General features: G+C 39.2%; 1 protein-coding gene across 1 annotated transcript in view; it reads right to left on the bottom strand.

The window, feature by feature from the left end:
- col9a1c (collagen, type IX, alpha 1c) overlaps nt 1–24,539 on the bottom strand; it is a 28,336-nt gene that overhangs the window by 2,129 nt on the left and 1,668 nt on the right. The window contains exons 2-35 of the mRNA XM_088327804.1: nt 22,165–22,250; nt 17,693–17,764; nt 16,433–16,562; nt 8,883–9,279; nt 6,783–6,863; nt 5,067–5,084; nt 4,746–4,835; nt 4,632–4,667; nt 3,867–3,938; nt 3,749–3,793; nt 3,634–3,669; nt 3,519–3,542; nt 3,386–3,439; nt 3,118–3,189; nt 2,739–2,777; nt 2,563–2,619; nt 2,422–2,475; nt 2,289–2,342; nt 2,099–2,152; nt 1,973–2,026; nt 1,856–1,909; nt 1,726–1,779; nt 1,585–1,638; nt 1,457–1,510; nt 1,260–1,304; nt 1,122–1,175; nt 1,003–1,056; nt 882–935; nt 718–789; nt 610–645; nt 502–546; nt 380–412; nt 167–313; nt 45–99 (exon numbers count right to left, since the gene is read on the bottom strand). Coding sequence (XP_088183930.1) covers nt 45–99; nt 167–313; nt 380–412; nt 502–546; nt 610–645; nt 718–789; nt 882–935; nt 1,003–1,056; nt 1,122–1,175; nt 1,260–1,304; nt 1,457–1,510; nt 1,585–1,638; nt 1,726–1,779; nt 1,856–1,909; nt 1,973–2,026; nt 2,099–2,152; nt 2,289–2,342; nt 2,422–2,475; nt 2,563–2,619; nt 2,739–2,777; nt 3,118–3,189; nt 3,386–3,439; nt 3,519–3,542; nt 3,634–3,669; nt 3,749–3,793; nt 3,867–3,938; nt 4,632–4,667; nt 4,746–4,835; nt 5,067–5,084; nt 6,783–6,863; nt 8,883–9,279; nt 16,433–16,562; nt 17,693–17,764; nt 22,165–22,250 — 2,336 coding nt within the window. The remainder of the gene's footprint in view (nt 1–44; nt 100–166; nt 314–379; nt 413–501; nt 547–609; nt 646–717; nt 790–881; nt 936–1,002; nt 1,057–1,121; nt 1,176–1,259; nt 1,305–1,456; nt 1,511–1,584; nt 1,639–1,725; nt 1,780–1,855; nt 1,910–1,972; nt 2,027–2,098; nt 2,153–2,288; nt 2,343–2,421; nt 2,476–2,562; nt 2,620–2,738; nt 2,778–3,117; nt 3,190–3,385; nt 3,440–3,518; nt 3,543–3,633; nt 3,670–3,748; nt 3,794–3,866; nt 3,939–4,631; nt 4,668–4,745; nt 4,836–5,066; nt 5,085–6,782; nt 6,864–8,882; nt 9,280–16,432; nt 16,563–17,692; nt 17,765–22,164; nt 22,251–24,539) is intronic.

The raw sequence follows: 24,539 nt of genomic DNA, 5'->3' as shown, positions 1-24,539 counted from the left end.
AGTAAATACGTTGGAGATTTTACATTAAAAAGTACAAATCCTACCTTCAACAACAGCTGAGCACATTTCTCGAAGTTTGTCATCACTGACTTTTGGGCCCTGAGTGGTCATAACTGTGTGTTTGTAGATTTATTTTGAACGCAACTTCGGGCAATCTTGTACTTACGGGCAGGCCTCTGGGACCTGTTGCTCCAGGTACTCCTGGTTCTCCTTCCAACCCTCGTGCTCCCATTGGACCAGCCAAACCTTCATGGCCTGGTTGGCCTGGTCTGCCATCTGCCCCAGTTGATCCTCTGTCACCCTTTCTGCCATGCTGAGTAGGACAATGTAAATACTGTGTAAATCCAAGCGTTGATTTTAAAGACATAGACTGTAATACCTCTCCTTTAATTCCAGGGATACCAGGTGGCCCCTGAAAGAGCAAAAAAGGAATAGGTACTGTAGATTTATTTTGTGGTTTAAGCAAAGATCCAATGTAATGATTGGAATTACAGAACATACCTGGTCTCCCTTAACCCCAGGATCTCCAGAAAGACCTCGATCCCCCTAAATAAAAAAATATTTACCCATAAAATATGTGTCAATATGATACGGAAGCAGTTGACATACCAAGCTTCCTTTTGGCCCTTCTGGTCCCATCGGTCCCTATAACGATAGCAGAAAAACTTGGACTAACATTTTCTTCATGATTTTCCTTTAACATTAAAGTAGGCTGACCTGATCTCCTTTGTATCCAGTGTGACCTTTTATTCCTTTCTCCCCAGTGACACCTTTTTCTCCCTTTTCACCCTGCGAAGATGAATTCACCACCGTTTCAAAACAATGTGTTTGTAATACAAAGGCCATTTTGGGCAAGCTCCAATGATATTTCAATGTGTCACCTCGATACCCGGAGGACCAGCTGGTCCCACTGGCCCTTGTTTGCCTGTTTCACCCTGCAAATGTAACAAATATTAAAAAAAATCAATTGTAAGAACATAACATGTAAGAACATTGACCCACAGTAGTGCCTTTATCGCCTGGTTTTCCATCTTCTCCAGGTGCTCCGGGCTCGCCCTGCTCACATGTTACTATGAATGTACAGCAGGCATGGAAAAGGGGAGTCTACTTAGAATACTCACTGTTTTTCCTGGGAGTCCAACAGGCCCTGTTGCTCCCACAGCACCAGTGTCACCCTAAAGACAATGTGCACACCTCTAAACATTTATTTTGAATTTTGTTGGTTGACCATTTGAGGGGTGATCGGAATATAAAAGCACCTTTTGTCCAGTAGCTCCAACTATTCCCTGCTTGCCCGGAAGACCCTGAAGAATAATATGGAAGGCAATTACTGTAGCCCTAATAAATATATTTTTTATTTGAACGATAAACACATCCCACAATGGACAAACTAAAAAAATAAATTTTTCCTCATTTAGGCATTTTTATGAAAGCAGCTAATATGTAGTGGACTTACAGGAATGCCCACAACACCCCTCACTCCAACTGTTCCAACTGGACCAGGTTCTCCCTGTTGAGTAGATTGACCGTTAGACACGCAGAAACCTAACCGTAATACATTACAACTTGAAGTACTGAAGTGACCTTGGCTCCATCAACTCCAGGAATTCCATCCAGACCATTTTTTCCTGCCTCTCCCTGTAATGCCCCATCACACAGGTAAAACAAAACACCTGCACATGTGAGAGCTCAGTAAAAAGCCCCAAAAGTATCAATACAACTCACAACATCTCCCTTTTCTCCTTTAATTCCCTGCTCTCCTTGAGATCCCATTGCTCCCTAATAAACATGGTCCACAAGTAAATTCAAAATGCCATTGGATAATTGAACTAGCATGTTGAAATGGAACACTTACATCATCTCCCTTGGGTCCCTCCAAACCTTGACGTCCACGCAATCCCTCTACACCCTGATAGCAGAAACAATAAGTTCTCAATATCTTAATGAAAGTCAATAATACATTAGTCCTTACAGGAGCTCCTGGTGGGCCTGTGGGTCCAGGCATGCCATTGAAACCTGGAGGACCCTAAACACAAACATAGACCCAAATATGTATCTTGATTTGAATGAGAACATACTGTATCAAACTTGTACTTACTCTGTCTCCTTTTTCTCCGGCAGCACCAGAAGGACCAATTGGTCCGCGTTGACCCTGAAAAAAACTGACTTGTATTTACACAGAGGACATGACACATTTTCCATATATTTGAATATGTGTTTGGTCCAGGCCCAAAGCCTTACAATTCTGGACGTACATTTGAAATCTCTTATTATGACAAAAGTCTTACGTCATCTCCCATGCGACCTGGTGCACCTTGAAGACCTGCAGGACCCGTCTCTCCCTGTAGAATTGATAGGGAGATTCACATATTTAGTTCCAACTGGTAAGGCAACGTTTATGATATCGATTAAGCAGTCTACCTTTTCTCCTGGTATGCCATCTTTGCCATTTTCACCTGGCATACCTTTGTGTCCCTGAAAGAGACAATCTAATAATTACTGATTGGTGATAATCATGTTTTACCATTTCAATCCACGACTCAAGAGTTATTTATTCTTTACCTTCATTCCTGGAATACCATTCAGTCCTTGCGGTCCAGCAGGGCATGCTGAAGGACACTACAAAAGTAATCCAGACAGAAAGTATAAAACAAAATAACTAAAACTCAGCAACTCGTGACTTCAATGGCAAGACATTTTATGACATCCAAGAAACACCATGAAAGACACAGACTCACAGATTCCCCACTCCCTTCACCACTGGCACCAGGTGGCCCCTAAAACACAGCAGATCATATTGTCACACTAATAACACAATTGCCCAGGTCGTTTTTGTTGCACAATTCGGGCACTTGTGTGGATTGTGCAGTTTTCTATGAGTAGCTGATTTAGGCAAGCATCTCAATTTGGTGAGTATGTGAGTTAAAAATGTATGTTATTGGTGTGGTCATGTAGAGTATCCAAAGAAGCTTAGATGTTTGAATAGTCCACCAGAGAAAGTATTACCAAGGTAAAAACTTAAGAGCCCAAGGGACACAAAGCTGTAGAATGACCATCTTGAAATCACAATTTAAAACCACCAACAGACTACAGTTACAGCTATCAGGCTTTACCTACCATTGGCCCAGGAGGTCCTGGGAGCCCTGGAGGCCCTGGTTTTCCATTTTCCCCTTTGGATCCCGGCGCCCCCTGCAAAAGTTATGGATCTAGTTATATATTAATTTCTGGTTTTAGTTATGTTTCTCTTATTTTTCATTTTGGAAAAAACACTCAAAAAAAACAACAACCCAACAACAACAACATATAATATACTATCAAATACACAGCTGGGACTGCTCTGACAAACAAATTCTCAAAAATGTCTGGTTATATATATGAATCTGACCTCTGGCCCAATGTTTCCTTCATCCCCCGGGATCCCTGGTTTCCCTGGTGGTCCCTGTCAGAAACAATTCCACAGTAAGTTACAGTCTGATCGCACAAGTATTGAACCTGGCTGATATTTTGTGTACACGTACAGGTGGTCCTTCACTTGCTGGTCCCTGTAAAGATACATCATACAATGTGTTTGGTTTCTGACTGATTGATGACTTAGAAACTGTATTTATTTAAAAGAAAATAGTAATTACTCACAGCAGGACCAGCAGGGCCAGGAAAACCTTGAAGACCCTAATGAGTTGGGGCAGATAGTAAAGTGTAACCAATCGATTGAATAACAAACAATGAAAAGTTCCAAATGGTTCCTTACTCTTTCGCCCACTAGCCCTCTGGGACCCATTGGACCAGGAGTACCCTGTAGTAAACAAATGGCAATAGCAATCGAGAAGGCGTAAAAAAAGGAATAAAGTTATGATGTTATTTTTTACAGGAGGCCCTGGATGACCAGGCAGGCCACGTTGTCCAGGAAGTCCAATTTCTCCATGCTCGCCTTTGCTGCCCTGCCACGCACATGCAACGGAAATAGAATTGCTTAATCTTCATAGTCGCTCGACCGTGCAAAGGTAGTGACAGTCTGCATTAATCATTGTTTTTCTGGGACCAGAGTTGTACGACTGATGAGCTAATCTTTTCCCTCAACGAGTTTGTGTTGTGGTCTTTAAAGTGCTGATTGAAAAGCTCTGAACTCTTATGTCTTGTCTTGGCGGAATAATAAAGGGACTTGTAGCTTTGGACTTGCAATCGGGTTACCTGTATTGCTCCTGGAAAGGATTAGAGTATGGTAATGATGACAAACGATCCTTTTAATAACACATATACCTGTCCAATCAGTGTATCGCTTCTTCTAAATTGGTGTTGCAGTAACATTCTTGTCTTTCATAGAAAAACACGTTTTGAATCAAGTTATCAAGCTCTGTCGTCACAAAATTTCTATTCTTGTATTTTATTCTTTCAAAATTGATGGTTTAAACTGCTCTATATATGCTTCGAAGGGACTGTTTGGAAGCAATTCAAGACAAATGTTTATGCGTCACTTTACCTTGATTGGAAGTCAAGACCAACAAAAGTAAAGCCACAGCTGAATAATGGTCCCTTTTTGAATGGGGCAATTTATTTCTCTTGTTCACTGCCATTGACTGATGTCAAAGAATGTTTTTACCGGGCTAGCAGGGAATTCGTCGATTTATACTCACAGCCGGACCGGGAATACCAGGAGAACCGGGAAGACCCTGAAGACAAGTAAATCCCTCAGGAGTTTTGCAGGATTTACACATGGGGCAGACATTTTTTAGATATTGCGTCCTTACATCTCGTCCATCTCGGCCGTCTTCCCCTGCTGGCCCACGGGGACCCTCAGGGCCGATGGCTCCAGGGGGACCTGGGACTGACCTGTCAGGCTACACCAGGAAACAAACGATCAGTACAAAAAGTGTTGAATGGTCGAATTTGGTGGTTTACAAATGCTTTTTATCATTGTTTTAAATCATCAGATATAGAAATAGGTAGTTGGCCATCGTGTGCAAAAGTGTTATCCGTCCATCAAGCACCATACTCAATCAGATTTATAATAAAGTAATCAGGCAGTCAAGCAATCTCAGCAAAACCAAATAAGGTAGAAAGATAAATACCTCGGCATTGGCAAACATCTGAAGGAGCCAGAGAGATCAGAGAAAAATGGCAGAGTTAGTGAAGTGGACACACCCCTTCATCACCATAAGTACCAGCGGAATCGTTGTAGTGAGTTCTCATGCTCTGGTTTGAATACATAGCCCAGTGAAAAATAATCCCGACATGTTAAATACACATCGATGGATGTTTTGCGTAGATGTAAAGAGGAATACATTTACGCTGTCACATCGGGTTCATTCATCATATTTCAAGTCTTGCTGATGAATGACAAAAATGTCGTAGTAACAAGCATGCTAATGAAATCAATAGCGATCCCACACCTTAACATGCATGCTGAGATGGTAAATTGTCTCCTATAAATCATTCTCAGGATATTGAATTTGATTAATATACATGCTATCTGAAAATGCACATCATTTTCAGCACAGGATAAAAAACTGTCAAAAAACATGGAATATTTTAGATGTTTTTTTGACATATTACTGGTTATTACAACCCATCAAAACATAAACAATCCGCACTACCATTCAAAAGTTTGGGGTCACCCAGACAACTGTGTGTCTTATTTATCAAATAAGGTGTCTAATGTCAGTGTTAATTTCCCTATATTGCTCTCTTCCTTATGTCGGACGGTCTCAGATAGGGCTTTTACTTAGCCACTTTTCCTTTGTCAAATTTGTATTTCCTGGCTATTCTGAAGGTGTAATCACACCCAAAAATGTGATGCTACAGATGCTTGACTAGCTCAAAGAAAGGCCAGTTTTATAGCCTCTGTAACCACTACACTGTTTTCAGCGGTGCTAAGATAATTGCACAATGGTTTTCTAATCATTCATTAACCTTATAACGCAATTAATGAACACAATATACTATTGGAACACTGGAGTGCTTGTTGTATACACCTATGCAGATATTGCATTGAAAAAACAAATATTTGCAGCTCAAATACTCTTACAGCAGGTATGCTGTGTATTTGCGATTAGTTCAATGTAGTCTCCAATAACAAAAACAATGCTTTCCTTTAAAAAAGAGGACATTTCCAAGGGACCTAAACTTTTTGAACGGTAGTGTATATCAACAAAATGATACCCCTCAAAAATAAGTACATCAAAAACCGCAAATATGCATGCATCTTGTCTGTTTTTAAATTATAACAACACCATTTAGCACTATATAGCGGATATAGTGTTGGTGTCTAGGTGTTATAGTGCTCCGTAAAATAGTGTGCTTAACACAAAATAAACAGCATTTTTTGCTTCCAGTCAAGATTTAAGTTACACGAATATATTCAGAGAATACACTTACAACTTTTTTTTTTTTTTTTTAACAAAATAACTATTTAAATGCATTTATTTTTTTATAATTACAACAAATAAAGGATGATTCTAACGAGTTGCAGATGGCAGCGGTGCAGTTGTTCTCATCCAATAAATGTGCCATGCCCCAATTTTGGTTGAAGTCAAGTAAAATAGTAACCACCGACTGTAATTTTCGCCTTCTAATCTATTAAGATTCCATTACAATTTTGGTTTTCTTATTAGCTAACTGTGCATTCTGGCATCATGTGTAACTCTATGTTCCGTTGTCTTGGTTCAACTTGGGCAATTCCGTTTCAGCATTTCTTCCTTGTTTCCTCGCAGCGTGCAATGGGCCTACTGGCTTCACGGAAAACCACAAACCGCAGCGGATGCTGAGCCCATCTGATTCGTTCGTACCTCGGTGGCAGGCAGCTCGTTGCAGCTCTCACGCTGGGATCGCTTCGGGTCGCAGTGAATCAGCATCCATTGGAGTTCGAACTGAAACAACATTTGCACTTTTAGAACCTTTTGCAACGTTCATACATTTTTAAGGGACACTGTGTAATATTTGACCACCAAGTGTCGCCGTGTAGTTCAACCAAAAACGAGTTGGGAAGATCCAGCACTGCACCGGCCTCTAGCGGGCGCCAGTGGACAAATTAAGTAATTACTTGTACCGAGCTCATTTATAACCTATACTGTAACAGGCTGTCTCGTGTAATGTTTTTCAACCAGCTTGCCAGGGCACACTAGTGTGTCGTGAGAAGTTGTTTACTGTGCCACAGGCAATTGCCCAATTTTAACTTTACAAATAAAAAAAACATGCGATTGTTTCTTTTTTCAGTGATCAACCAAGTAACTCTAACTTTCATCCATATCAGTAAGTGGGAACACATTACATTCTTTAATGTACTAATTATCTGTTCAGGAGGTAGTACAGGGACACATATTTAATACATTTTTTGAACGATACTTTTTAGGATTGCCCGGCAAAAAATAATAACATTAACCAAATAGAGCAAGGAATTTTGCACATATTTTTAATTATTATTTTGTCATTCTTTTAAAAAACTGAAAACAAGTTTTGCTCATTTTCTGTATTTGTTGTTTTTCTGAAAAAAAAAACCTTAGGATAAAATATAGTTAAACTTGAAAAACAGGTTGAAAATCAATAAAATGTCATTCTACAGCAAGATTATTAAATAAAATGGCTAACCTGGATTACTTCCTGAGCCATGCTGACCACAATCGATAAGAAAAACTATATAAACTTTGAGCTTTGAAAATAAAATTGGATTTGTTTTATACATTTTTAAGTGACAGCGTGCTTCACATTTTTTTCTGCAAAAGAAAGTTTGCCTTGGCTCAATAAAAGTTGAAAAATACTGGTCTAGTGGTAACAATTCGGCACTCTCACAGGCGGGACCCAGGTTCAATTCCTGTTGCATCCAATTTGTGGTCAGCAATATTTTTCAACTGATCAATCAATGCACAAATTGAACTGAATTGCGTATTTAGCGCACCTAAACTTTTTATTTATTAGGTAAGAAAAATGCGTAACAGACAAATAAAAAGGTATTTAAATAATACAAATACGTAAAATTCCCCAAATTATAACTGGGGCATTTGATTTGATTTGATTCTTGATATCTTGTACATAGGGTTGATATGATATGCCATATTTAAATATTGATTGACAAGTGATTGACATAACAGAGACCCCTTGCTACTTCGGCCATTGGTTATTGCATGTTCACGGATTTCGAATTCAATAGTCTTTCTTACCATTGAAATCTTTTAAATTGCAATCTGCAGCAGAAAGCACACAGAAAATGTTTTGTGTATTGGGAGTGTGTGACTGTGTGTGTCCGTGATTGTTATGTCAATCAAACAGCTGAAGTGAACCCACAAGTCAATGTGTCCACCAAAACTGCGGGGTAGGGCAACAGCTAGTATTTTAGCGGCTTGTTACATTGAAAATAAATTCATCAATAAAATGGGACTCTGAAGAAGCACGAAAAAAATATAATCCCCAGCAGGTGCTTTGTGTATTGTTATTGGGTCTGTGAAGAGACAGAGGCTTGGGGAGGGCAATAGCAGCGTTGCACGTCCCGCGGCTAGGCTACGCAACGACTCTCACAAGCTAGCCTGTATCTCACCAACGCTAACCCATGAAACGGATGAGAACTCTTCGGAAACAACTACATTTTGGACAGTTCTATTCTAACCATGACAAAGACCTGGTCAAATCGAGGATACCCGCATGCAGCTATCCAGCCGCTATCTTAATCGCTTTCTTACACTGAAACGATAATCCTTCCACTTTTCTTGTACGTTTGTATAATGACAATAATGACCATTCATTCGAATGAATTCTGTACTTATTTGTCTATAGTTATCATTTTGTTGTATAGTCTGTAAGGACACCATCTAGAGATAAGTAATCGACGGATTTTTACGTTTTGCCGGGGTCCTGCTTCTCATTAACAGCGATTACCGAAGGAATACTGAACTCACCACCACAGAGGCTTCCGGATCAGCTTCGAGCCTGCCGATGAGCGTATCACCTTCCGTATTGATGGGCCCCTTGCCCTTGATGGGCTTCTGGTCCACAGGCTGGCAGTCCACGTAGAGCGTGACCTGGTCCCGTTCTACGCCGATCATCACTTTGTGCCATTTTGTGTTAAAAAGCACAGAAAGTCCGGCGAAGGTGACTGTCTGCAAACTTCCGTCAGGTCCGGTCAGGAAATACTCCAAAGACTGCTGATCTCCGTTGAGTCGCAACCCGGCCTGTTTGCGGCCGTCCTCGTCTACAATCTGCCACACGTTCCACACCTTGTTCACCGTGTTCTTGATCATGCGGAACGTCACCATGAAGGAATACTCGTCGGGGAAACCACGAGGGAAATTCAGCCTGGGTTCGGTATAAAAAGATTGAGTTTGTATTAGCTGAAATTGAGCCTATTGAGCCATTAATGGTTGTGAATGGTTTGACAGAGGACCTAACAATTAGAATTAAATCCTCAATCAAAGTTCTACAGATACATTGAGTTTTATTTAGTGTCTCCGAATGGTATAAAAAATCATTTTATTAAAAAGATCAATATTGATTGAAATGATCAGAAAAAATACATATTGTATATTCTATTCAATATTCTACATATCCGCACGTTTGTAAATACTTGTACGTCACGAAATTGCAATTTATTTTACATAGCATGAGGTCAGGGTTGGGTAGGGTTACTTTAACTGGATTACTTTCAATTACTTTTGGATTACTCCAATACCAAATATGCTAATAAAAGACAAAATAAACTAAATATGAATAAAAATACTAAATTTTGTGCAGGCTTGGGGAGTAACGGAACACATGGAACGGCAAAAATTATGTTGGCAAGTTGTTTGGATTTATTTTCATTATGTTTCTGTCGCATTTTATGTTAGTTTTGCCGGAGATCAAAGAGATCAAAGCCAGGAGAGAAAGCTTACAACGTGTTGTGAGTCATAATTTTATTCATATTTAGTTTATTTTGTCTTTTATTAGCATATTTGGTATTGGAGTAATCCAAAAGTAATTGAAAGTAATCCAGTTAAAGTAACCCTACCCAACCCTGCATGAGGTCCAGATGTTGTTCCTGGCATCTATTGGAGCCACTCTTCGAGGGTGACCTTCCATACCTGTTCCAGCTACTCTTTCAACTGTCAGTACGTCCTCAGTTTATTTTGTTCCTTCTTCTTAATGTTGACGTCAGCTGAATCACCTAATCTATTATCACCATCATCTCCTGCCCTTTGTCCACCACCACTATGTCTGGTTGATTAGCCAGGAGCTGCTTTTCAGTCTGGAAACTAGAGTCCCACGAAATCTTTGACCTGTTGTTCTAAGCACTTTAATGTGGTATAGCCCACCCGAATTGGGGTAGTTATATGCCGTACTAGTTGCAGATGTTTCTGCATTTAATCCCAGCCACTTTGTTGTGCCTCCCCATGTACGCTGATTAAGCTAACATCTTAGACCCTGCCACGGTGTGCTGGACTGTTTCAGATCAGTCTTTGCGGATTCTGCATCTTGAGCCTGATCTACTCTGGTCAATCGTGGCCTCTATGGCTCTTGTGCTTATGTTCTGTTCTTGTGCTGATGATGAGAGAATCGGAGATGTCTGTTGTCCTGCATTTTCCAGCCACTGGTAGGATTTCTTGATTCCAACCACCTCTTCTATCTGACGGTGGAACATTCCATGTAGGGGCTTATCCCACCAGGATGTCTGGTCCTCCTCTACTCTCTTATCAATGTTCTCCCTAAGGCAATCACTCAAGAGGTAATCTTTTTTGGCCTTTTGTTTGACATATTCTTGGATTTTTGTTTTTTTATCCTGGCCCGTGGCCTTGATGCTCCCTGGCCTTCTTCATTTAGTGCTGGACTTGTGGTGGAATTTTCTGTTCATAATGAGGATCTTTCTTGAGCCTTGTGATTTTTAGCACTCACTTTTGGTTCCACTACACACCATAACAACATCTCGAGGTCGAATAATACACACTGTCCTTTTAAAGTTTACGTGAATCTAACATGTGGCATGAAAATACATACATTAGATTCACTGGCGTATAGGAAGGCATATACTGTATACTTCTAATAATAATAATAATAATTTCCTTTGTATTGTCATTCTTTGTAACAATGTACACAGAACGAAATGTCGATACACCTGACCCGTTGTAGCGAGCCGATGCAGCCGCAGCCAACAGAGGGCGCCGCCATTTTACCAATGTTATAAGTCTTAGGTATGACTCGGCCGAGGCGCGGACCAGCGACCTCCCAGTCTCAAAGCGGGCGCCCTACCATCTTGAGTCACTGTGGAATATGCAACCTCAGTGGCTGTCATTCAATCTTCAATCACTGATGCTGGCCTCTGCTCACACTAGGTGGTGAATTCATACATTTTTATTGTTTACTGTCTTGTAAACAACAAAGGGAAAGCAATAAAATGTGTTTCCTGTTAACCAATAAAGCAAAACAGCCCTCCATTGCCTCAGCCTCACGTGAGAGCCAGTTTGTGAGACATGGTTCTCAAATATCCAGCCAAAGGGCCAGTTCTGGTCCATGGGACCAAATTCTGAGGCCCCCACCTTAATATGTTACTTTAATGTATTAGTTAAATTTTGATGCTTCCACTCCCACAGCTTAAAGGACAAAGGATGCATCTCGGAAATAACGTTCGCTGAGTTTCTGTATCCGAGACAAGTTTATCATACAGTACAGGTTAATCTGCTTGACCATCATTAAAAATCACAACTTGGCTATATTTACTACATTATACATTAAAGAAGTTAAAAGTTGCGATAAATTACATAGAGTATAGCCGTATTTTAGGCTTTAATCTTAGAGATAAAAGATAAAATAAATAAGAACAAACAACCTGTGCGACACGATTATGAATATAAACAAAATTGATTCAAAATTTTGTATTGTGCTAATAAAAAGAAGATTGAAAAGTAGCCATTGAAATGACATTGCCCCTCTTTAAGGTTAATACTTTGTACAACCTCATTTTGCTGCCTTCATGACCACACTTCTTTTTTCAATATTTACCATTCTTCCTTACTAAACAGCTAAAGTTCCTTACAGGTGTGATGGTGATTGTTTGTGCACAGCGTTTTTCAGATATTTTCAATAATGCTCTATAAGATTGCAGTCTGGAATTTGACTTGGCCATTCTAGTTTAAACAATTTCAATGTAGATATAGCTTTTTGTTTAGGGTCTTGTCCTGCTGGGTAAATCTGCGCCCCATTCTTGGGTCTCTTGCCGACTTCAACACATTTTCTGCCAGGACTGCCCTGTATTTGGCTCCATCCATCTTTCATTCAACTTTAATGATCTTCCCAATCCTTGTGAAAGGAAAGCAACCCCAGAGCATGATGTTGCCACCACCATGTTTGACAGTAAATATGGTGTTTTCAGGGTTATATGCAGTGTTAATCTTATGCCAAATGTAATGCTTTACATTCCACCCCAAAAGTTCGATTTTGGTCTCATCTGACAAGAGCACCTTGTTCCAAATGTTATTTGTCTCTCCAACGTGGCTTCTTGCAAACAAGTCAAGTTAAGTCAAGTCATGTTTATTTGTATAACCCTTAATCACAAAGAGTCTCAAAGGGCTGCACAGATCAAAGACTATTGCAAACTAGAGACTATTATGACACCATCCCCTGATCTAAAACCTACATGAGGGCAAATAATACACATATTATCAACTTAAGCTTAGATTTAAACATTTCCACTGAGGTTGAAGATGGAATGCCAGGGGGAAGAGCATTCCACAGCACTGGGGACCGAATGGAGAACACTCTCGAACCTGCGGATCTCTTCTTGGCTGTGGGGATTACTAGTAGACCAGCATTTTCAGAGCGAAGGCTCCGAACTGGAACATAGGGGGAGATTATATCTGAAATATATGAGGGAGCAAGTCCATGCATGATTTTGTATACTACCAACAGAATTTTATTCAGAATGAGCTTTCTTTTTGCTGCTACTCTATTAGGGATGCAGAGTGCAACTAATAGATGTCTTATGCACAGATAGTCCCACCTCAGCCGCACAGGCCATCCAATTTGACTAATGGGTCCTCTTGATTATCTGATTAATTTTCTCCTTGTTTGGGACAGCATTTTAGGAAGACGGACTCTTTTAGGAAGTTTCCATTTGCTTTATGCTCTCTCCTTCTTGATGCTATTACTTGTATATTGTTTTAGAATATGTGAACATTTTGTAAACTCTTCTTGTATCCCATTCCTGCTTTGATCTTTGCCAAAACTTTATCCAGGACCTGCCTGTCCTGTTCTTGGGTCTTCATTATCTGTTCTCCAGTGTTTGCTTTCACATACCTCTGAACCCATCCCAGAGCGGGTGTGTTTAAACTGAGTCTTAATTCAATCTGTTTGTCATTGTTAGTCATTTAGGTCGATATTGGATAGTTCAGAAGTCATCAGGGGACTTCTGAATTCAGTTTGCTGATCTGAGAAAACAGGGGGACAATCTGTTTTCAACAGCTACTTTTACGTTTTTGTAAAATAATTCAAAGTCACATTTGAATAATTTCGTTCCACTTCATACTTGTGTCTTACATGTTTTCAAAAACAACAACAACATATTTTCAGTCTTTTAGCTCTAAGTTCGAGGCCTGAAACATGGAAAATGACCCCCCAAAAGTTATTTGGGGCAGAATACCTCGCTAGACACTGTAAGGGGATATACAGTGGAAAAACACCACGATGACGAGGACAGACTTTTAAATTGCAGCTGCAGAACCGGTAGGTGGTAGACTCGTAATAGCATTGAATGTGACGACACAGACAGATTATGTAATGTTTTGTGACAAAGCTGGCCAACAGGAGGATCAGCTTCGATTATGTAAAGTGCCATTACCTGAACAAACTCTTTAATTCACTTGCGCGAAGCGCCATCTCACTATCAAACAATGCAGAGACAACAGGGCAAATACAAATGGAGGTTGGCCCAAAAGCAAGGCCATCAAATAAATCAGTAAATAAAAATACAATTTCAAATTTTCCTGTGAGTCAAATATTTTCAAGGGACACTATAATATTTGACCTCTAGTTCTTGGCGGATTATGCATTGCAACTGAAAACAAGTGCGACTAACCGCTAGAAGACGCTATATAATAAACAATGTCCCTGATAATGCATTGCTTGATCTTTTGTACCTGTTCAGTCAGCGTTTGAGAGGGACAGCATTTCATTTCATTGTGATTTTGTCAGTTTCATTACATTTTTTTGCCCATGATAATGGGTCCAAAGAAAGAGAGTGATAAAGGGAAGTACACAAGGATACAGTGACAGCAATGAAGAAGGAAATGATTGTTGGATATGAAAACGGTGTAAAAGCATTGCTGGCAGGTACAGTAATGTTTAAAAAAAATATTTTTGAATCTTTTTAGCAGTCTATTAATCTTTAACCACTAGAATGTGCTACATAATAAACAATGTCCTGTTAAGGCTAACAATACAAATAGGCAGTTTGTTTTGATGTGAAAATTATAATGGGGCAAGTTGCTACTCATCTTAAGAGTATCTCCAAGCTGCAAACTTATAATTAGGAGTACATTACTTTCTTCTTGGCCTAGCCGGGGGTTTAGATTCAGATCATTTTTCTTTTTAATCCTAGACCCGATCTGACGCCCCAAAGCCTACGCCCCTAGCGCTAAAGCTAATCCGGACTCGCTGCCAAGTCCAACCTTTAATTATGTACTCGTGAATTTTTTACAGGAAGCGAGTGAGGTTGTCAGCGCTCGTTATTTATCTGGCTTTTGTTTCATGGCCTGAAACGAGCGAACGTAGCAAAAGATAAATCTTAAGTCAAGTGTGGTCTGCTTTCGCGGTTATAATTAGTAGGCTGTGATAACAAAGACTAACAAAGATGAAGAAAATAATAAATACAGTAATCCCTCTGTGTATAATGGTTTACTTTTGGTAGTTTTGATACTTCGCAGATTTTGTATAGAATTGTCTTCATTGTCATTGACAGTACACAAATGGTATGAAGGTGGCGAGTTGAATGCGACTATGTGTGTGTTGGGGGGTCGTGATTGCCTTTGTGCTAGGCTGACGAATGCTGTCAGTCAAACAGCTTTGGGTGGGCGGGTGCAGAAATCTATATGTCCACCCATGGCTAGAGCTACAGGAAAAAAATAATCAATTAATTCAGACTCTGAGGAAAGTCAGAAGAGCGCAAAGAAACACTGATCACCAGCTCCATGTACTGTGATCGGGCCTGGGAAGGGACAGAGGCGGCATCAGGAGGGAAGGCAATTGCGCGCTACAGGTCCGGTGTTCTGAAATTCCTTCCGAGCAATGCCCAGTGCATCGATTTCTACCTCTGTAACCGGTAAATACTTAGTTTTAATTCTTTCTTTTGTTTCATTTAACTCCTTCCTTCACTGCTTCAAAATACTGTTTTATGATGTAGCTAAAAAAACAGGTGTGTTTTGCTTTTGTAGCCTTTTAGCATGGTGGTTGTTGACTACAGTTATACAGCAGTGTATGTATTCGTGCCAACCCTCGTTTTATATCATCGGTAACATTTCTGTTTGCAATAATTCTGAATTTCAGTGTTTCTGGTTTCTTTTTATTGTAAATTTAATAAAACTGCTGCTGTCAGGTGAGCCTACTGTTGGATATCTTGAGAAGTTAGGAGGAATTTTGAGGCAATGTATTAACTTACACAAGCTACCCCCGCCGAAACTGTTTCTCACCAAGGCCAAAACCATTACCCATGAAACAGATGACCTGGAGCTACAAATCGTGGGAAATCGCTACATTCGGGACGGATGTGTTTTAATCACCTAGCTCAATTTGCAGATACCCAATGCTAGCGTGCAACTAGCCAGCCACGCTTTCTTCAACTGAAAGCCCTCTGATTTCGTAAAAGATTTGAATAATGACAAAAAGGAGCATTCGTTTCTAATGAAATTCTGTTTCCTGTGTTTTTATTTGAAGATTTTTAGTTGTTATCTCATACACTCCTATATTCTCAGTCGGTAAGGATGTCATCTCAAGGTAGGTTTGCCCCTCTGAAGGTACAAGCGGATTTTCACTTTTTGCGTAGTTCTACCCCCCATTAACCACGATAAGAGAGAAAATACTCCATTGAGCTAAAAAATCTCGCTTTTTGCTCAAAAGATACGGGTCCATTGATTCATACCAAATCGACTCGACTGGGGGACAATACTTTAGCTAGGCACTGTACATGGAAACGTCAATGCAAAGTTAATTCTGGAACTAAACCAGAGGGAATGTAACCTTTACAATCCTTACACCTCATTTTCTGTTTGTTTCCTTGGCTTGTTTTCCCCGACTTCCTCAAAGAAACTTATCATAAAACATTCCTACGCCTTATGCCGGTCACCAAAATGGGTTGAGACACGCATCCACTATCAATTACACGGGAACATCTGCGGCCGACCGGTTAGGGAAAAAAAATGCAACACCTGCAAAGGGGAAGCACAGCCGGCAACGTTCGCTCGTGTCTTTGATAAAATTGTGTACTTGCATGGTGGGAATTTGAAAGTTGGCCTCCCGGTCGAGGCGGTAGGCCACCTGAAGGGGTGTGGAGCCGTCAACCTTCCTCACTCCTTTCAGAGGGATGACATCCAGTTGGAATTGGGTGATCAAATCAAAACCTGTAGAGAAAATATGAATAAGATTTGAGATTTTGTGGGGAAAGATGTTGACAAGCAATATTTCGACAACAACCTTCGGGGCAAACTAAATATAAGGCGATTAAGATTGAATAATTGTATTTAGTAAAAGTCAAGTGGAACTGTTTATTTATGTCATTTAGGTTAACAGTCCAGTCGTTTTTGCGGTTTTATTGCACACCTGTACAAATTAAGGACAGGAAACACTCTTCTTTGCTGCCATATTTCTAGACCCTATGAAAAAGTCAAAGCTCTGTCCTACAGAAACCATATCCCTGATCAAATATTTTTGAAAAAAAACAAACAAAAAAAACACCAGGGAGCCACTAGGGAGCGCTAAAAACCTGCATGTGTCTCCCCAGCAAGTTTAGCGGTTTGAGAAGTCAAAATTTGTTGGCGATAGAACACATCTTTCTCTGTCTTTTGCTGCTTTTGTGGGTCCATGCAAAGCAGTTTGTATGTCAAGATTAGTTTTAGGGAAACCTGTTTCTAAGTCCATCAATCTGTTTTACCGCAACGTCATTGACACGCAGAAAAGGGCGGGACAACTATTTAGCCAATCATGATGCAGGACACTTTGCACAGGTAATGAAACGCTGATAAGTTCACCGCATTACAGCAAGGGGATTTGTTATATGTGAGTTTGGTCTGCCTGGGGCACCGTGGCACATGGGTTTTAAAAACGATGCATTTTCTTAGTTCACCACAAGATGTCACTGGTTATTACTTGCTATACTTTTAAGTATAGGTGATTGGATTAAAAGCAGGTGTCAAGGGCTGGATGCATGTATATTGAGTATATAATATTTTTCAATAGCCTACAATCAATATTATGTTTCCTCTTCTATCTTAAGATAATAGCATCAATATTGTTGGCTGTTTCTGGTCTTGGTAAGCTGTTTTTAAAGATAATTTTATGGTTGGTGGAGTTTTTGTAGTTTTCCCATTAGCCTTTATGTAATAGTAGTTTAATTACCCGGAGGGTCGGTGTATATTTTATTTTTGTTATGGGACATTTTTCTCACTTTGTATAGGATGAAATAACTCTTTTTTTGCCTTGGACTGCTCGAGTTCACGGGCAAATACGGATTATTGATATGTTTTTTTTTTACCTGGAAGATCGTCCTGTCCGCTTCTCAGAGGTGGGCAGACTGTGTCGCCATCCAATCGGTTGAAGTCCAATTCTGACAAAACAGCAGATAAAGAAAAAGAGTAATGCAGTCAATTCTTAACGGGACACTGTTTAACTTTTGACCACTAGATGTCACTGCATTGTATAATGCAACCAAAATCGAGTGCTAAAAAACACGGGTTATTTGGATCTTATTATTTATTATATAATGTAATTAAAATGCTTGTTATTCAAAATGTTTTGTTGACACATATTTGTTTTATCACTAATAAGTGCTTAAACGTAGACAGTGTCTCTTTTCTCCAATTAACAAATCTGAGTCAGCTAGCAACACATCTGGAAGCGCTACAAAAAAAGGCTGCGCAAACGCTAAAACGCAAGGACGACCGGTGAGACGGAATTTATAAAACCGCCTTTTTTTTATTGCTACTAAACACTTATCTGACCACACACTCAAGTTGTTAAAGTTACTGTCTGCCGCCGCATTACGCATTACAAAGCCAGTCATTACTTTAACAAGCGTGCCAGAGCTACGGTGCCTTGCAAAAGTATTGTCCTTCCTGAGAACTTTGCGACATAATGCCATATTTCAAACTCAAACTATTGTCTAAAAATAAACAACATGTGAGACACAATTGTGAAAGGAAAACAAAATGTATTCAGCATTTTATATTGTGCTTAAAAAATAAAAAGCAGGTGCTGCCAAAATATGAATGCCTTGTACAACCTCCTTTTGCAACTATCACAGGCAGAAGTCGTTTTAAGTATCATGCACATCTTGAATCGAAAACATCTGCCCATTTTTCATTACAAAACAGCTCAAGTTCCTTAAAGTAATCACAAAATAAATCTAGACTTGGCGGTGAAAATGGATGGTGTTGCGACCGACATTCACTCAGAAATTCAATTTATAGGAGTTACTATAGTTACTATAGACATTTAATCAAACATACATCAGACACATACAAACTAAGGTATCTAGAAGCATTTCACTTATTTATACAGACAATTTCTAAAAGTATAATGCATTGTATTAATTGTATTGTCCTCTAGTGTGCAGGAGTCTAGGGCCAAAATTACAAAAGTTCACTCCGTTCCCTTTTTTATACTTCAAAAACGTGCACTAATAATTATACACAAGGCAGAATACTTAAAACATAACTATTTGCCCATTTTTTCTTATAAAACAGACCAAGTACCTTATTGTTGAAAGGTAATCTTTTCTCTGTAAAATTAGGGTCTGGACTTAGACTTGGCCGTTCTAACACCTTTATGTTGTTCGTTTTAAACCATACTATTATAGATTTTGCTCTAAGTTTAGGGTCGTTTTATAATTGGAAGGTGAACCTGCGCTCCATTCTCAGGTCTCGTGCAAACTCCAACAGGTTCTCTGCTAGTATGCCGCCATCCATTTTCCCAGTGCCTGCTGAAGAAAATTAATGCCAGAGCATGATGCTACCACCACCATGGGTAACAGTGTGGATTATGTATTCAGGGTGATGTGCAGTTTTAATCTTATGCAAAACATAACACTGCATTCATCCCAAAAAGATCAATTTCCGTCTCATCTGACAAAAACATACTTTATCACATGTTATTTATGTCGCTCATGTGGCTCTTTTCCAAACGCCAGAAGGGCCTTTTTAAGGTATTCTTTTTAGAAAGGGCTTTCTGCTTGTCACTCTTCCATAAAGGGCACACTTATGCAGAGTACGACTGATAGTTAATTGATGCACATATTGTCCCACCTCAGCTGTGTATGTCTGTACGTCATCCAATGCGTTCATGGGTGGTTTTATGCTACCTCTATTTTTTTATATTTGCTCGCAGAGTGTTTACAGGAGATGTATAAGTGTTGCATAATCTTCTTGCATCCCATTCCTGCTTTGGACTTTTCCACGACTTTATCCTAGACCTTCCTTGTGTGTTCTCTGGTCTTCTTAATGTTTGGTCGCTGGTTCAGGCCTCGGCTGAGTCATACCTAAGATTTACAACTTGGTACTCATTGCCTCCCTGCTTGGCGCTCGGCATTAAGGGTTGGAATTGGGGGGTTTGGTCACCTAATGACTAAAATGGCTGCGCCCTGTTTGGCTGCGGCTGCATCGACCCGTACAGTTTAACCGTAGGGGTCAGGTGTATCGACATTTCGTTCTGTGTGCATGGTTACAAAGAATGACAATAAAAGTAAATTCTATTCTATTATATTATATTCTCCAGTAAATCCTTTCACAGCCCTCTAAACCCATCACAGGGAAGGTGCATTCAAACTGAGACTAAACCCCTTAACGTCCAGGCACTGAAATACACGATGCCTCATAATAATATGATATGCTGACTGTTTTGAAATGTACTCATCACAGGAACATCAGAATCAGTTTGAAAATTAAACCATTTATGACCTCTGGCAGTCATGAAATGAGTAAGACTCCAACTGTGTAAGATATGTACTTCGAAACACACAATAATACAGACAAATAAAAAATCTACCTAAAAGCATTTCTCCATTGTTGGACGTTCCTTGGCGTAAACCGTTTGTTTCATCACATAATTTCCGTTTTTCAAATCAGAATCTAAAATTAATGTGATGAAATGCAACTCGGGATACATTTTTACGCACCATTCTTCCGCGCAAGTCTGCACAATCATGGATTGATTTCTGAAAAAAGTCAAACATTTATGACTCTTTCAAAATGTCTAAAAATTGTAAAAGTAAAAAACACAATTGCAAACGTTTTAGTGTTGTAAATGTCCAAACCTACCCTTAGACAAATGCGTTAAATACAATTTAACAATGCACTAGCTAAGGATTCAAGCTTTTGTTTCACCTGTTTTCCATCTAAGATGCCTATGATACATTTGACTGCAGGCATTTGATTGGAAAAAATGTGGGCAAGAATAAAACCCTTCTATTTCTTTGTGTTCCAATTTAGTTTACTCATTGTTGGTAACACTTAAGACCTAAACTGTCTTTATTCTCCAAATGGTTCAAGAACAACCTTCAATTTACTTTGGGTGTGTCCCTGGATTGGCATTTCAGGCAAATTTTACAGGAACTTTAAGGGGTAAAAGACACATGAGTCCACTCTTTTTGTCATCGTTCGTCATTTAGGTCAACATTGTAACATTACGAAGTCACCCCGGAACTTCTGAAGCACTGGTAACAGTGGGGCAACATTTTTGTTGGACTTGCATTTTTAAAAATTTTAATTAATATATAAAATGTTAAAATAATTCGGTTCTATCTCACGCATCTATCTTACATGTTGGTGATCCTTGATAAAATATTTTTAGGTTTGTAGCTTTAGATTTAAAGCCTGAAATGTGGTAATATTGCATTGAATTCTTGGGGGGGGGCACTACTTTCGCTATGCACTGTATTATGAGGACGTCACGTGGGAGTGCACTTTTTGAAATGATTATTTTAAAAAGCTTCATTTCTTTATCTGCACCCGATTGCACACATTACATTTATGCCAAAACGAGAGCAGACCACGGGATTTTCAGGATTGTGTGTGGGGTGTGTTTAATCTGACTTAATCCCAGAAACGACACAGACCACAAAAGCTATATTTGTACTCTTTTGCTCCAAGGTCTGAACATGAATCAGGTAAAATGGCCACATTATTAGATAATCATGCATTACTTGTACTGAAGGGACTCGGATTTAGGCAGATAGTCGATATGCTATGAAATCTAGCTAGCAATATTTTGCTGTCTTGTCGTTAATTATCAGCTAGCATTGAGTCCATGTTCCTAGACTTGATCCCATCACGGTTGAAAACAAAGGACCATTTCTTTGGGGACGGATGGCATTGTTACAAAAAATTACAAGGAAATAAATAAAAGCCAGGTGAGGCTCATATCACTTCAAATACATTCAAAAGTCTTCTAAAAATGCACCTTTGTATGATAGTGTCACGGTTGCTATGGCGCCCAATTCTGCCCCGCAAGACGTGGGTTACTACTCGGTCCTGTTTCCTGTTGGTATTTCCTGTTTGGTATTGTTCCTGTTTATTTTGTCCTTTTAATATTGGTTTCCAGTTTCGTTTCCGTCTAGTTTGTCCTGTTTAATTTCAATATCCTGTTTTGATATCAATCCTGTCTGTCTGTTCCTGTCCGGTATCGACCCCATCCGTCCGATATCTGCTCGGGCAATTCATATCGATCTCTTCGGCTTATGGCTTCCTATCTTCCCACGCCAAACTGCTTCTTAACTTGCATGACCCATTTCCAGTAAAATAAAAGCTTGTGTGAGAAACATCACACATCTGGGTCCTTATCCTGTTCCGGTTCCTGACAGATAGTTAATGTTTTTTCTTGTTATCTAAATCAAAAGTGTTAATATTTTTAAAGTGTTTTACCTTTAGCTGCTAAAAAATACACATTGTCCCTTTAAATTCAAACATAGTTTGCAGTTCATACATTTAAAACACCTACTTTTGTGTTACTTACGTCCAAGAGCAGGAGCAAGCAAAAGGCTGAGAAAGGCCACGCAGACAGGTGAACATGTCCACGGGATGACAGCACAGAGCTGTTTCCTGCAAAGAAAGGAAACAAAAAGAAGAGTCATTGAACATTCAACTCGCTAATTTACGTCTACATATTTTCATTAGCTTCATGCGTACATTCTGTTCGCATAATTCTGCTGTAGGAAAAAAGTATACATAATATATCCCTGTGATGCAGTCAAACTTAATTATTGCCATATGTCACAAGTAAACCCACTCACCACACCATTTCCTTTTTCAATGCAGTTTTAAAGGTACCAAAAATACTTGAGTAATCATACTATGTTGATAGTAATTTTGAAATATTTATCTAGTGACCTATTCTCACTTTTTTGATTTTTTTGGGGGTTTAATAAATCACTCATTCATGATAAACAAAAAAATGATGTGATGTGTGGTTAATATTCATGTTTTATATGATACTCTTAGTTGGCAATCAACCCTGCAAATAAACACTTATACAGATACATATATCCTCTTCACCTCAATGCCTAATAATGCCATACAGCAGGTCAAGTCAACTCATGTTTATTTGTGACATCCTTAATCACAAAGAATCTCATAGGGCTGCACAGACCAAAGACTATGGCAAACTACAGACTATTATTACACTATTCCCTGATCTAAAACCTACATGAGGGCAAGGAAAAACTCAAAAACCTCAGCATGAGAACAATTAAGAAGGGATGAGGTCATCCCCCTTCCAGGATGACCAGGCTGTAATGGATGTAGCAAATAATACAATTAAAAATAAAATGTAAAATAATTTAAATATAATATAAAATAAAAAATACAACAAAAAGGGTGACCAGGTTGCAATGGCATTAACAAACAATACAAAGGCATTGTCATCATAAAATAAAATATAGGTCATTCACAAGCTATTTAATATAAGTGTGTTGCAATATATATTTTATTTATATTTTTTTTTTTACCAGTTTGTGTTTCTGTATATCAGTACACCAATGTCCTCTCGAGGTCACCAACGGACAAAGTGACTGGAGATTCACCTCACTCTCATTACTAACAAGGTACCTAGGGACTCAACTAACTACACAAGTTGTCGGTTTGTCCTTTGTATGTGGACATTGTTCCTGTTCCTGTTCCATATCTTGTTCCTGCCCGTGTCCCTGTCCATGTTCCTGTCCCCATCCCTGACCCTGTTCCTGTTCTAGCTCCTGTCCATGTCCATGTCCCTGTTCCTGTTTGTGATGCATGCCTGTATTGAACCTCAGACTTCCTACATCTTGCCACCCATGAGTGTTCTTCAGACTGTGTTTTTGGTCAACATTTTTCTCCCTTATCCCTTATACAGAGCACTTTTTGTTAATTCCAGTTGCTCTCAATAAACTTGTAGACAAAGCTTGTGTTTCTGCGTTTGGGTCCAGCCCTCAAACCTGTAACACTATTTGACGTTTTTGGGTGGAGTAAATCAGGGAATTTTGTTTTCTTATTGTACACATAACGTTTATACACAGCACGTTGAATTGGAATGGGAAAGTGATTTACAAATACATTAGTTGCATTATTGTTGTCATATTGCTGTTCTTTGATTTCCACACCCTTTAGTGCTGATCTGTTGTTTGAAACCTTGAAGATCTAACAAAAAGAGAGAACTCAGACCAGGGCTTCAAGAAGGGATGGTATTTTTTCCATTTATCTGAGAGCCTTTCTCCTGGTTCTCATAGCAAGTTCAAAATCCATTGATGTCTTCTCACCTTCCTTTGAGTTTCTACTTCTACTTGGTCATTGAAACCTGATTTAGACAACAACCTCTTAATCTCCATTCTTTCTTGTGCTTTTTAGTACTAATTTTCAGTTGCTATACTCAATATACCTAAATCTAGTGGTGCATTCTGAGTCTCTGAAGGTTTGTGTTCTTCCTTGTGTTCGTAGCACTTGTTTTCAATTGCAATTTAGTGGTCATGTCATACACAGTTTCCCTTTAAACATGGACAGACGAAAAACCCTCTCAGGTCACAGTACGAACACCATTGCCAATACGAAAACAAATTACATTAAAAAAAAAAACAACGAAAATGATAATTAGGAAATGGAAAAAAAATGTAAATATAAACTTAAAAGAAATACGAATTTGAGCAATGCTGGCCTTTTGCTAGGTACTTAATGTGTACAAGTTCTTGCCCGCACTAAGGAAGCAACTGTAATGATTATGAATGTGTTTCTTCACATCGCTTAAGTGCTAAATGTCACACCCTAAACCATTACTTGTGAGATCTGATGCGCTAAAATGTGAAAAACACTTGCAAGAAAATCGCTGTCGCTACATTTCATTCTCACCTATATCATGAAATGACG

This window comes from Urocampus carinirostris, chromosome 2, assembly GCF_059441175.1.
Source record: "Urocampus carinirostris isolate Australia breed hairy pipefish chromosome 2, RoL_Ucar_1.0, whole genome shotgun sequence".
Taxonomy (NCBI): Eukaryota; Metazoa; Chordata; class Actinopteri; order Syngnathiformes; family Syngnathidae; genus Urocampus; species Urocampus carinirostris.
Note: the sequence above shows the minus strand (reverse complement) of the source record. Positions and strands in the feature narration are given on the sequence as shown.